Source organism: Emys orbicularis, chromosome 3, assembly GCF_028017835.1.
Source record: "Emys orbicularis isolate rEmyOrb1 chromosome 3, rEmyOrb1.hap1, whole genome shotgun sequence".
Taxonomy (NCBI): domain Eukaryota; kingdom Metazoa; phylum Chordata; order Testudines; family Emydidae; genus Emys; species Emys orbicularis.
The window spans coordinates 17,619,519-17,632,627 of record NC_088685.1 but is presented as its reverse complement, the minus strand read 5'-3'; the positions used below and the strand labels follow the sequence as shown (position 1 = coordinate 17,632,627).

At 43.5% G+C, this 13,109-nt stretch overlaps 1 protein-coding gene across 1 annotated transcript in view; it reads left to right on the top strand.

Annotated features, from left to right (window-relative positions):
* The window catches only part of LOC135876672 (24-hydroxycholesterol 7-alpha-hydroxylase-like), a 45,722-nt gene extending 44,162 nt beyond the window's left edge, over window positions 1–1,560 (top strand). The window contains exon 12 of the mRNA XM_065401954.1: window positions 1,489–1,560. Coding sequence (XP_065258026.1) covers window positions 1,489–1,560 — 72 coding nt within the window. The remainder of the gene's footprint in view (window positions 1–1,488) is intronic.
* The last annotated feature ends 11,549 nt before the right edge of the window (window positions 1,561–13,109 follow it).

Here is a 13,109-nt window from a genome sequence, read left to right as displayed (position 1 = left end):
TAGAAATGTCTTCTGACTGTCGCCTCATACATAATCTTATCCATGCCTGATGGGCTGGACCCTTGCTACGTTACGTGCTCAAAGGTTATTTCCAGGTAGGGGACTGGAAACTCCAAGGGACTGTTTCTCCATTGCCTTTGCACTCATGTGGCAGAGGGATAGGACCAGATGCAAGTGGATATATCAGTACCGAAGAATTCACATTCTTTCTCATTCCATTAGGAGGTGAAGGGATTGCCCTCCCCCACAGAATGGGCCAGAAGCTCAATGTAATTGAAATTGAAATTAATGGAGATATCCCATCTCCTAGAACTGGAAGGGACCTTGAAAGGTCATCGAGTCCAGCCCCCTGCCTTCACTAGCAGGACCAAGTACTGATTTTGCCCCAGATCCCCAAGTGGCCCCCTCAAGGATTGAACTCACAACCCTGGGTTTAGCAGGCCAATGCTCAAACCACTGAGCTATCCCTCCCCCCAATGTACAGAGTCCTGGTCCACCAGAGGCTACTCCCTCTCCACACGGGCCCTGTGTCTCTGCACTCTCAAACAGGGCGCGGAATGCAGCACGTTGGGAGCAGCCTGTGCATCCCTGTGCTCAACCCCCCCGGGGGCATCCGATGGCACAGCAGGACCACTAATTATTGAGCCTGAAATATCCCTCGCTAGTGAGTGACTGGCTAAGAGCGGCACTGGCTGCAGCTGTTCCTTGTCCGTGTCTGCATTCCTCCCCACCTGGCTTGTTGGCTAGCATTCCCCTTCGCAAACACGGTTCTCTGCATAACAAACACATATGCCTGCTACGACCCAAATGTGCCATTTGCCTTTATATCTAAGCCGCCGTAAGTGAGGTATCGAACACCAGGAGAAGAGATGGAAGCTTGCAATGACCCAGGATTTATAGGAGTTGCCCATTAGGCTGGCATATCAGAGGAACGGCACTCCTTGATTCTGGTGAAAGAACCTGGGCTGTTGCTCCCCAGTGGTGGACAGTCCACCCAGGATGGGGGTTGCGGCGGAGCTGGTCAGCACAGCCCTCAAAATGGGTAGGGCAGCCAGGGAAAGGGGCATGGCCACAGTATCTCAGCCAGCAGCTGCCTCTTCATGACTGGAGCAGCGCTGGTGTCTGTACTCCCACTGGAGAGAATTGCACCCTCTGTTGGCCACCACAGGCCATCATGCCACTGAAAGTAAATTGAGTCCCTTAGAGTTCATGCTTCATACTGTATTAGAGCCAATACTGACCTAAAATGAAACATGGGAGCCAAAATCTGGTCCCGCTGAAGACAACGACAACTCCAATTGGCTTCAGTGGGAGTAAGAATTGGCCTTAATATTGGTTCTCAAGTCTGTGTAACAAGGCAAAGCAAATCTCTATAAACGATGCTTATAACCTTAATGTCAAAGCAAACTGAGACAAGGGCTGTGTTCACTAAACCAACCCAGGTGCATATTTACCATGTCTTCCTACTGCTTTTCTATCTTTTTGCAGAGCCTTCTCCATTTAGTGGGGACACAGCAGCCCGTGGGAGCATGCCGGGTTCAGTATAAACTCCGGCAATGAAAGCCGACTTGACTAACTCTGGTTCCTTTGCCAGCCGCTGTCTGTGACGGACCATTGCTCTGTTTCACTTTGGCATGTCCTATGTGCCCCAATGTAGTCAGTGCCATAAGCAGATTTTTAAATAGTTTCAAATGCTGTATGTACTCTGCGTAGTTTTTATATCATGCCCATCACTGTGGTATCTAAGCACCTGGGCCTGATTATCTAGGACACAGTATTTAAAACGCAGCCTTCCTTTATGTATCTGCAATTTGTGGGTGCAATCACTGGCAGTGTGTAGCTATCTAATTTGCTGACTGCACCCACAAGTCAGACATTTAGGGGCCAGATTCATTGTGCTCACTATTACTTTGGGGCACCAAATGGGAGGCTGTGCTGGGAGCTCTTTGAAAATCAGGTCCTGTTGGCTCAATTCACAGTTGTGCTGCATGTTCACTTAGACCAGTGCAAAGTGGCTGGTAAGCGTTAGCAGGTCAGAACAGTAGTACTTTGCACTGGTGTAAATGAATGCACAAAGTGCAGGACAGTAGTGAATTGGGCCCTCTGGATCAAATCCTCAGCTGGTGTAAATCAGCATCACTCCTCTGTCTTTGCTGGAACGTTCCTGATTTACACCAGAGGAGGAGCTGACTTGTGTCTAAACTAAGGCTAAACGATTGTAAATGAAATATATGAAAAGTGAAAGTGATCCTGCACCCTTGGTGCAGCCAAAACTCCCACTGACTTTTGTTGAGCTTTGGTTGCTCCAGGGATGCAGAATTGCCCCCTACCTTATAGTACAATGAAAGCCTTGCCATGATGTTTGTTTTCCATTTTATACTTTGCAAGAATTTGCAAGAAAACTTTGTCTAAGGTCTAGAAGACTTCTGCTTTCTTTTAACGATTTACAGCATGTGAGATGCCAACCTTTTTTGGCTGTGGCACAAATCTAAAAATATCTAACCCTAAAAAGAAAATCTGGAATAAAGCACTGTTAGAGGAAGCCGTTCAACAAATTAAAAATGTCTTTTAGAATATACAAAATTTTAACTGCTGTCAGATCTGATACACTATAATAGCCTTGTTTGTATATCTTTAGTTTTAAGTAAAGACTACTGATCACTTTTACAAATATTTGCCCCCAAAAAGGACATTTTAAAACACTAAGAACTACAGAATAAAGTTCCATAGGAAAAAAATATATAACAGTTAAATTGATGCACTAAATTGATGACCAGATCCTATCTCGCTTGGTTTATGGATCTGACAGTATTGCAAGCTAGCCACATGGTGGGCTAGTGATTTTGGTAGTGGTACATTATAGTGGTCTCTAGTTGTGCTCATTATAGTTACATCTGCAAGACAGTTTCCACTCTCACCTCCTGTTTTTAGTTGCTTAAGTGGTTCTGAAACACTTACCTTTAGAGCTGATATTTTCATGTGTGGTCACTGCCTAATAGTATGTGTCTTTATATATTTTTAATTTTTGAAAGTTTGAGCAAAATCTGTTCTGGTATTTTGCAATCATGAGCATGGAAAATGTCTTTCCCGTTGCTTTAAAATAAACACTCTCATGTTATTTTTCCCCAAAAGGGCAACATCACACTTGATACACCAGTAATCCCTAATGAGCAGTAATGACACTATGTGCTATGAACATTTTTTTTTTTCAGCAGAGTTATGTGTTACCAGATTTGCCTGTTACTTTGGGGTACACTCATTTATTAGGGTTACTTTTCTGCGGGGAAGGGGGTTTCTGTAATTCTATCAATGTACTGCTTGTGTCACTTGTGTTCTCATACGGAGCTCTACTTCTCCCTGCTGCAAGTCCCCTCCCAATGGAGCCATCCTGCAGGGCCTAGGTTCCCCAGGGCTGCGTTCCTCCAGCCCCAGAATCGGATGAACACACACACACAGATTAACAGAGTGCATCTGAGTGGACCAGGTCAATCAGCACTCCCAAGCTGACCCTATATATGCCCCTGGAGCTGGAAGGCTGGATCGAGCAGCACTTTCAAGCTGCCACCCTCCTATTCCACAGGTTCAGCATGTCCCTATCCCCACTTTGACGTTACCATTGTTCTGGTAGTAACCCACTTGATGAGAAAACCCCACAGGATTTTTGGGCGCTACCGGGATCTTTAGCTTAGGTAAGAGGAGCATTGCTGCAGCGCAAACAGGGAAGCCAAAAACACAAAACAGAGAGAGAGGGAGGGAGGGAAGCAACCAGCTTAACCATAAAAGTTATTTATTGCCAGGTAATAACCATACAAGGGGAGCCAAACAAACAAAACAGTTACAGTATTAAATCTAGCTTAAATCTGATTACAAAAGTCAGGTTTAGAAAATTAGATCTGATCACACAAGTCAGGGTTAGAAAGCTATACCTAGAGTAGAAAAAAATACAAAAGAGAGAGAGAGAGTTGGGTTCTCACCACTCCGTGAAGCTTGAACCGGTCGGGGTTCCCAGGTGGTGGTGGTAGCTGAAGGTCCAGAGTGCTGGAGACAGGCAAAGCCCTCAGCACGATCACTCAGGAGAAGATGAGGTCCCAATGGAACTGATGCAGATTTTGGATCCAGGCATCAGAACACTTACTTGAGCGTGGGTAGGGGTTTTTGTAGGGAAAGAACAATGGTTCAAGGGAGAACACTAGATTTGTTTATGGGTAAACTGATGACTCAAGGGAGTGTACTAAAGTTGTTTTGTTCAGGCTAGACAATAGGAACGGATCACTCCTGGCTATGGGAGGTGTTCCTTCAAGGGAGCTCACAAGGTAATTAGGCAGCTTCAGTATTTTGGATACCAATAAAGGATTCATTACTAGAATTGGTCTGATAACTGCTGAGCTGGGCTTGTGCAGCTGTGGGTTCATTAACATCTGGAGCAGAGATCCCCCAGGATGCAGTGCTTCCCTGCTTTTCTGGTTCCAGAGTTCAGTGGGGTTCTTGCCTTGGAATCTCTGTTCTCCATCCTGTATGCTAACGGAGAAGTCTCCCTGTCCCATCTTCAATGCAAATGAGGTTAGGGGAATTGCCTTAATCCTGTCACCTTTGTCCGGAGGGGTTTAGATGTGTCTCTCCCTGCCTTTTCACTGCTTTTTGTGAGTCTTCTGATCGGTTTTGGTTCAAGCGGAGGCTGGGAGGGGGGTCTTTCGTGAGTCAGACAGGCTGGATACTGTGCCCTGGTTCCCTAAGAACACAGAGCTAACAGATAACATATGAACATTTGAAAATATATGCACATGAGTTCCGATCTGCCTCGAGAGCTGGGATAGCTTCGGGTGTCAACTTCAAACCTGCATAACACCCGCCCGGATCGTTTAGTTTTTAAACTTCACTTGATGTCTAGGCCTCTGAGAGCTACAAATGCTTTTCTTCAAACCCTCTAAAAACAACCTCTGCACTAAGATCAGATAGGAGAGGGTTTGTCCTATGAGAGTTTCTATTTGTTCTAGAAAGTTGGAGTGGTTGCAAATAGGGGTTAAGGATAAAAGTACTAGCTCAGCCTTAATTGTACTATCAGTATTGTAACTAACCTAAAAATTGCTAAATATTCTGATTTATAAAGCAGTGTGCAATAACTGTATCACATTAGTGGGATTTTGTCAGGCACATTGTGCTAATTTAATCTGTCTTGGTTGTATAATTTAGGCCCTTAAATTGCCAAGGGAACTGTATGGGCACATTCCTACATTTATATGGAGTCCAACTGTCTGCAATGGGGCATAAGGTTAGATTGTAAGCCCTCTGGGCAGGGACCAGATCTGTGTTCGGTACAAAACGAGACACACTGTTTGCACTTAACAAGCAATATAAATGGTTTTTAACTCTTTCCCTTTTAGTCATTCTAACAATAAATGTCCTCTCCCTGTTGATTTTTGGCCTCCCTTTTGCCTAATATTTTCAGTTGCTGTTTTTCTCAACGGCACTGCCACCAAAGCTGTAGCACTTTTACTTTATTGCCTGTACCAGCCATGTGGTACTTGAGAAGGAACGTACAGAGAGCTGGGACACTAGTTGCATCTATGCACTTGTGCTCATTGTTTCTTTTTTAACATGAAAGTAACTTACTAGGTCCTGATCTTAGAAGGCGTTGGGCACCTACAACTTCCAATGACTTCAACGGCAGTTGCAAGTGCTCATCATCCTTTGGAATCAGGCCCTTACTGAGGATACAAAGCCTGTATGGGGCCTTGAAAAGACTCTTATTGACTTCAGTGGGCTTTGAGTCTGGCTCTTAGTTTCTTGCTGTAGCGGTAAATATTGTGTGGGGTGTTCAGGTAGCTAGAATGCACACTGAGCCAAATTCTACTCTGCTACTGTGACTAATGGACCTGTGCACCTGTAATGGACAGCGGAAGGTGGGACTGTATTTTGTTTAACACCCTCAGACTGGTGTGCTTGGAGATTTTTAAAATTCAGTGATAAGTAAGAATAAGGTCATATCTTTTGCATGTATGTAAAAGAGAATGATTAAGTAATACCCTGTGGGACATGCCCCACCAGACACCTTAGGAACTCTAGGTTCTGACCCCTTCTATCATGACATAAGCTGGATCTATCTCCTTACAAAGTGACCAAAGCCCTCACTCTGGCTTGGCAAGGACTCTAGGAGCTTGGTGCTCATTTGTTTAGATGTAAGTAGCCTCCCTTTCTGCCAGCAGGAAACCAGTGGTACAGGTTGGCTTCATGGCAAGGAATAAAATACAGGAAACCAAACCTGATTTGTCACAGGGTGACTGGACCCTGCTGTCTCTGATTTTAGATGGGTGATGGGAGACTCATTGTGAATGAGACAATACTCAATTTACTAAATCGTACAGATGACCATTTCCTAACTCAAAAAACATTACAGCCAACACTGGGGAATTCTATAGTAGACCTCATCTTGACAGATGAAGAGGAACTGATCACAGAACTAAAAATTAACGGTAATATAGTGTGATGGTTCTTGGAGTATGCAGGACTGTGAGTCACTTTGTTACCTCTCCCTCGCCTCCAGTGTGAGGGAGACTTGCTTGTTCTTAAGTTGGGGGTCAGCTCCCTGCCACCAGCAGCCTGTTAACCACACAAGCACTCTACTCTGAGTCGTGCTAGCCCTTCCTTTACTTTGCAGGCTAACAATTGGTGCATCCCGGTCCTAGGGCCCCTTTGGAGCATTCCCCTGGAGTGTCCAGCCCCGAACACATACAGAAATACCAGGTCTGCTGTTCCCAAGGGACGAGAGGATACAACAGCTTGTATGATTTAACTCAGGATCAGCACCTGGTTTAATAGCACAGCACTTATATGTGTTACAGTGAAAACAAGAATAGTTTATTATCAAAGATGCAAGATTAAAATAATAGTGAGAGAGGATAATGGAAACAACAGATTACAAAATCATATCCCACTTTCATGAATGTAAATGCACCTCCTGTTTACTTCCTAGTTGTTGTCTTTGTTCTCCAAACATAGTCCAGCAAACCTTAGAAGTATAGCTCAGGAAAAAGTTCTTTTCTGCCACAGTGTTTCTCTACCTGCTAGTTCTTTTCTGAAATTCTTTGTCTGTTGTCTGCATTCAGCTTAGATGGGTGGTGGGAGACCCATTGTGAATGAGACAATACTCAATTTACATTTCAATAGTAAGACAGCTGTCTTGTCTGACAAAAAAACCTGTTTGTCAATGCTGCTTTGATACAGACTTTAAAACATATTTTGTGTGTGTGTGTGTGTGTGTGTGTCCTTACATAGTAGCTGTACATACATTTCATACTGATATTAATGACCAGTATGACCCTGCATTTCATTAAAGACCTCACATGACATTTTTTGGTGAACCAGAATGTACATACCATAATTAGCACATTCCTATAACCTCCTTGCCAGTTGGCAGGAAGGGGTTCTTGGGTCATGCTTGGGACTTAACTATGCACTTCAGTTTAAGTATGTGCTTAAGTACTTTGAATCAGGGCCAATTGCCTTAGACAGCTAATGGGTTGATCACATATATAATGTGCAAACAGAATAAAGTCGAGAACAATAATACACTTGGTGCCTTCATGATGCTGAAAACAATTATGAGCAAAATCAGTTGAGAGGAAGAATTTAATCAGAAATATGTGAATGAGACATGGGAATTGTTTAAGCACACTTTACTAGATGACTAAAAAGCCATCTAGGAAAAAGGTTGTATTGGTTTTAAAAAATGACTTGGTTTAGAAGGGAAATGAACAAATGGAAGGAAAGGAAAGTTGATAGTAATGACTATAAATCAGAAGCTAGGAATTGTAGAAAATTGATAAGGGAAGCAAAGGCACACAAGGCGAAATCTATGGCCCGCAGAGTTAAGGACAATAAGAAGGAGTTTTTAAAGTATATTAGGAACAAAAATAATTCTAACTATGGTATTGGTCCATTACTAGATGGAAATGGTAGAATTATCAATAATAAAGCAAAGGCAGAAGTGTTCCATAAATATTTCTGTTCTTTATTTGGGAAAAAATCAGATGATGTAGTCATGTCATGTGACAACACTCTTCCCACTCCACTAGTACCTTAGGAAGATGTTAAACAGAAGCTACTAAAGTTAGACATTTTAAAATCAGCAGGTGCAGAAAATTTGCATCCAAGAGCTGGCTGAGGAGCTCACTGGACTGTTAAGGTTGATTTTCAAAACGTCTTGGAACACTGGGCAAGTTCTAGAAGACAGGAAGAAAGCTGACGTTGTGTCAATATTTTTTAAAAGGTAAATAGGACAACCTTGTTAATTATGTCTGTCTTTCTGACATCTATCTTCGGTAAGATAATGGAGTGGTTGATACAGGACTCAATTAACAAAGAATTAAAGGAGATTAATATAATTCATGCCAATCAATATGGGTTTATGGAAAATTGATCCTGTCAAACTAACTTGATATCTTTTAAAATGAAATTACAAGTTTTATTTATAACAGTAATAGTGTTGATGTAATATACTTAGACTTCTGTAAGACATTTGATTTGGTACCACAGGACGTTTTGATTAAAAAACTAGAAAGATATAAAATTACCCTGGCACACATTAAATGGATTAAAAGCTGACTAACTGATAGGTCTCAAAATGTAATTGTAAGTGGGGAATCATCATCAATTGAGTGGTGTATTTTTAGTGGGATCCTGCAGAGATCAGTTGTTGGCCCTATGCCAGTGTTTCCCAAACTGGGAACGCCGCTTGTGTAGGGAAAGCCCTGGGCGGGCCGGGCCAGTTTGTTTACCTGCCACGTCCGCAGGTCAGGCCGATTGCGGCTACCACTGGCCATGGTTCACTGCTCCAGGACAATGGGAACTGCTGGAAGCGGCGCGGGCCGAGGGACGTACTGGCCGCCGCTTCCAGCAGCTCCCATTGGCCTGGAGCAGCGAACCGCAGCCAGTGGGAGCTGCGATCGGCCGGACCTGCGGATGCAGCAGGTAAACAAACCGGCCCGGCCCGCCAGGGTGCTTACCCTACATAAGCGGCGTCCCAAGTTTGGGAAACACTGCCCTATGCTGTTTAACATTTTTATCAATGACCTGGAAGAAAACAAAGTCATCACTGATCAAATTTGCACGTGACCCAGCAATTGGGGGAGTGGTAAATAATGAAGAGGACAGGTCACTGATACACAGTGATCTGGATCACCTGCTAAACTGGGAGCAAGTAAACAATATGCATTTTAATACTGCTATATGTAAATGCATACATCTTGGAACAAAGAACATAGGCCATACTTACATGATGGGGGACTCTCTCCTGAGAAGTAGTGACTCTGAAAAAGATTTGGTGGTCATGGTAGATAATCAGCTGACTGTGAACTCCCAGTGTGACACTGTGGCTAAAAGGGTTAATTCGATCCTTGGAAGCACAAACACGAATCTCTCGTAGGAGTAGAGAGGTGATTTTACCTCTACATTTGGCACTCGTGCAACCACTGCTGGAATACTATGTCTAGGTCTGGTGTCCACAATTCAAGAAGGATGTTGATAAATTGGAGAGGGTTCAGCATAGAGCCACAAGAATGTTTAAAGGATTAGAAAACCTGCCTTATCATGAGAGACTCTAGGAGCTCAATCTATTTCACTTAAGAAAGAGAAGTATAGGGGGTGACTTGATTACAGTCTGTAAGCACCTACATGGGTAACAAATATTTAACAATGGGCTCTTCAATACAGCAGAGAAAGGTATAACACCCTCCAATGGCTGGAAGTTGAAGCTAGACAAATTCAGACTGGAACTACAGCATAAATTTTTAACTGTGAGAGTAATTAAACATCGAATCATTGGACTGGAAGGGACCTCGAGAGGTCATCTAGTCCAGTCCCCTGCACTCATGGCAGAACTAAGTATTATTTAGACCATCCCTAACAGGTGTTTGTCTAACCTGCTCGTAAAAATCTCCAATGATGGAGATTACCCAACCGCCCTAGGCAATTTATTCCAGTGCTTAACCACCCTGACAGTTAGGAAGTTTTTCCTAATGTCCAACCTAAACTTCCCTTGCTGCAGTTTAAGCCCATTGCTTCTTGTCCTATCCTCAGAGGTTAAGAAGAACAATTCTTGTCCCTTCTCCTTGTAACAACCTTTTATGTACTTGAAAACTGTTATCATGTTCCCTCTCACTCTTCTCTTCTCCAGACTAAACAAACCCAGTTTTTTCAATCTTCCCTCACAGGTCATGTTTTCTAGACCTTTAATCATTTTTGTTGATCTTCTGTGGACTTTCTCCAATTTGTCCATATCGTTCCTGAAATGTGGCGCCCAGAACTGGACACAATACTCCAGTTGAGGCCTAATCAGCGCAGAGTAGAGTGGAAGAATTACTTCTTGTGACTTGCTTACAACACTCCTGCTAATACAGCCCAGAATGATGTTCACTTTTTTTTGCAACAGTGTTATACTATTGACTCATATTTAGTTTGTGGGCCACTATGACCCCCAGATCCCTTTCTGCAGTACTCCTTCCTAGGAAGTCATTTCCCATTTTGTATGTGTGCAACTGATTGTTCCTTCCTAAGTGGAGTACTTTGCATTTGTCCTTATTAAATTTCATCCTATTTACTTCAGACCATTTCTCCAGTTTGTCTGGATCATTTTGAATTATAATCCTATCCTCCAAAGCACTCAATAGTCCCTTCTGGCCTTGGAATTCATGAAAACTAAGGGGCCAATACACATGGACTGATTATCTACTGCCCAATAAGCCTTAAGGGAAGGCACCTGGGCTTATAAAAGGGGAAAGAAGTGGGCTCCTAAAGGGACCTGAGTTAGGAGTGGGAAGCAGAAGAAAGAATGCTGAAGAGAAAACTGCTCCTTAGGGAGGTGGGACTGGGCCCAGCTGAAACTGGGATGAAGACTTTGTAAGTCTGCATTTTCTTTTGAAAGACTTTGTGAAAAACTTAAGAAATTGGACCCCAGAAGATTGAATGTTTTTAATATCTAGGCTGTGTGGACTTTGTAAGGAAACTGAGGCAGGCCTCTTCGGACCCACACTTGGCCAGAAAGGGGGGTGCTTTGGGGCAGGCCTCTGCCAGGTGCTAATTACTATGAAACCTGGCTTCCCCATAGTCATTGTCCCATTTCTCAAAGTTTGAGGCTGGGTTTTTTTTCCAGGGCAATGCCTTCCTGTGTGTCCCATTTCCCCACAACTTACCAGAAGCCTTGCTTTTCCTTCATCCACCCAAGAGACAGAAAGGGAAAGAGGTATGGGGTCCGCCCAACTGTATGCCTGGATTGTGGGAAACAGGGAGACACAAGATTACTATTCCATGCTTGTCAGGTCTGCTACATTGCACAGGGCCCTTGGCTAAACTGAGGAAAGCCCAGACTCTTAAAGATGCTGTGTTATGGAGGGATACTACCCCGGACTACTAGGGGATTGAAACAAAGGAGTGTGGGAATCCACTTTGGATGAAGGCAAAGTGAGTCCCCAGAGGTAATATGATTTGGGGGACACACAAAGGAATTGCCCTGAAAAAAATCTCAAACTTTAGGAAGTAGGATTATCCGTGTGGGGAAGCCAGGCTTCATAGGATCTAGCAACCTTATCTATGCCTTATGGCAAAGAGCATACCTGCCCTGTAGTGCCCCCTTCTGCCCAAGTGCCCCCCTCTGCTGAGGCCTGCCTTAGTTTCCTCTTAAATCAGGCTCCCTTAATAAGTCCACAAGCCAGATATTCATAACCTTTCCCCTTGCTGGACTCCAATTTATTAAATCCTGAACCAAATCCTTCAAAAGAAAACTCAAACTTACAAAGTCTTCACCCCACTTGCAGCTTGGCCCGTCCCTTTTGCAGGGAATTTGGCCATCTCTACAGGCCTTCCCCCTGTTGACTCACGAGCCTTCTTACTCCCTGCAGGCATCTGCCAACAACCTGCAACTGTCTCTCCTCTTTTAAGGCCCAGCTGCTTTCCCTCACAGTCTAGGGAGCAGCAGGTAATCAGTCCAGGTACAGTGGGATTCTGCTTGTGAATCTAAAGCTGGCTGGAAAACAATTCTTGTTCCTGTGGAAAAAAAATTGTGAAAAAGGTTCTGCTTTCATTGAAGTTTTGGGATTTTGTTGAAAAAGTAAAAGTGTGTCAGCTGAAAACTTAGCCACTGCTGATGAACCAAAAAAAAATAAATAAAAAAATCATGGAAAACAGACATTTCCTCTAGAAATCTAACTTTTAATTAAAAAGGTCCCTCTCACCCATGCTTGCCAGCCATGCATTCCCAGGGGGCAAGGATGGGGCTCTGTCTTTACTTCAGCAATGTTACTTAATCCCTTTTCTGCCCTTGGGTGGGGCATATACACATAGTCAGAGAAACCAGAAGATTAGGTTTACCAGGTGGCTCCTGAAAACAGGCTGCATTTGGGGACAAAAAGAGATGACACCAGTTTTTGAAATGAACTATGTTAAGCTAACAATGGCTGCCTATAAAAAAAATATTGCCAAGGTCAGTGGTGTTGAGCACTGAGCCAAAGCGAAATGGACTTAAGCACCTATTTTACTTTAAGCAGATGCGTTAAGTATCTTGGTTCAGGGCCCAATTGCCTTAGATAGCTAAATACAGTTAGACTTAGTATTTGCTGTATTGAACATATTTGTTATAGCAGTTTTATGGAAATACAAGGGATTACTTAAAATACTGAAGTAGCTTTGTTGATCTTTGATGCAGCTGCCCATAAATTACATAACAGATTAGGGGGTGGGTGAGTCCTTAATTCTGCGTGCTTGTTTCGGAGTTACAAACATTATAAGTTGTGGGTGCAGAGGTTATCCGTGCCTGCCGATAGTGGGGTTGGGGAAGAGATGGGGCAGCCGGCTTCAGCCGTGTTACTGAGCATGCTCAGTACAAGCCCAGCAGCAACCCCACATGCCCCCCTCCCCACCTGTCATCTCTGGGAGGATGCATCTTGAAAATCACCAAAAAATGTGTTACATAGTTTATGGGCAGCCCCATTGAAACTGCCAAAGGTTAAGAGCCATCACTGTTTTAGCAAAGTAAAGTTTTAAACCATCACATTATATATATAAAACATTAGGCTTTCTTGGCAGCAAGCATCTTTCCCAATTATTTAGTGCATTCTAAA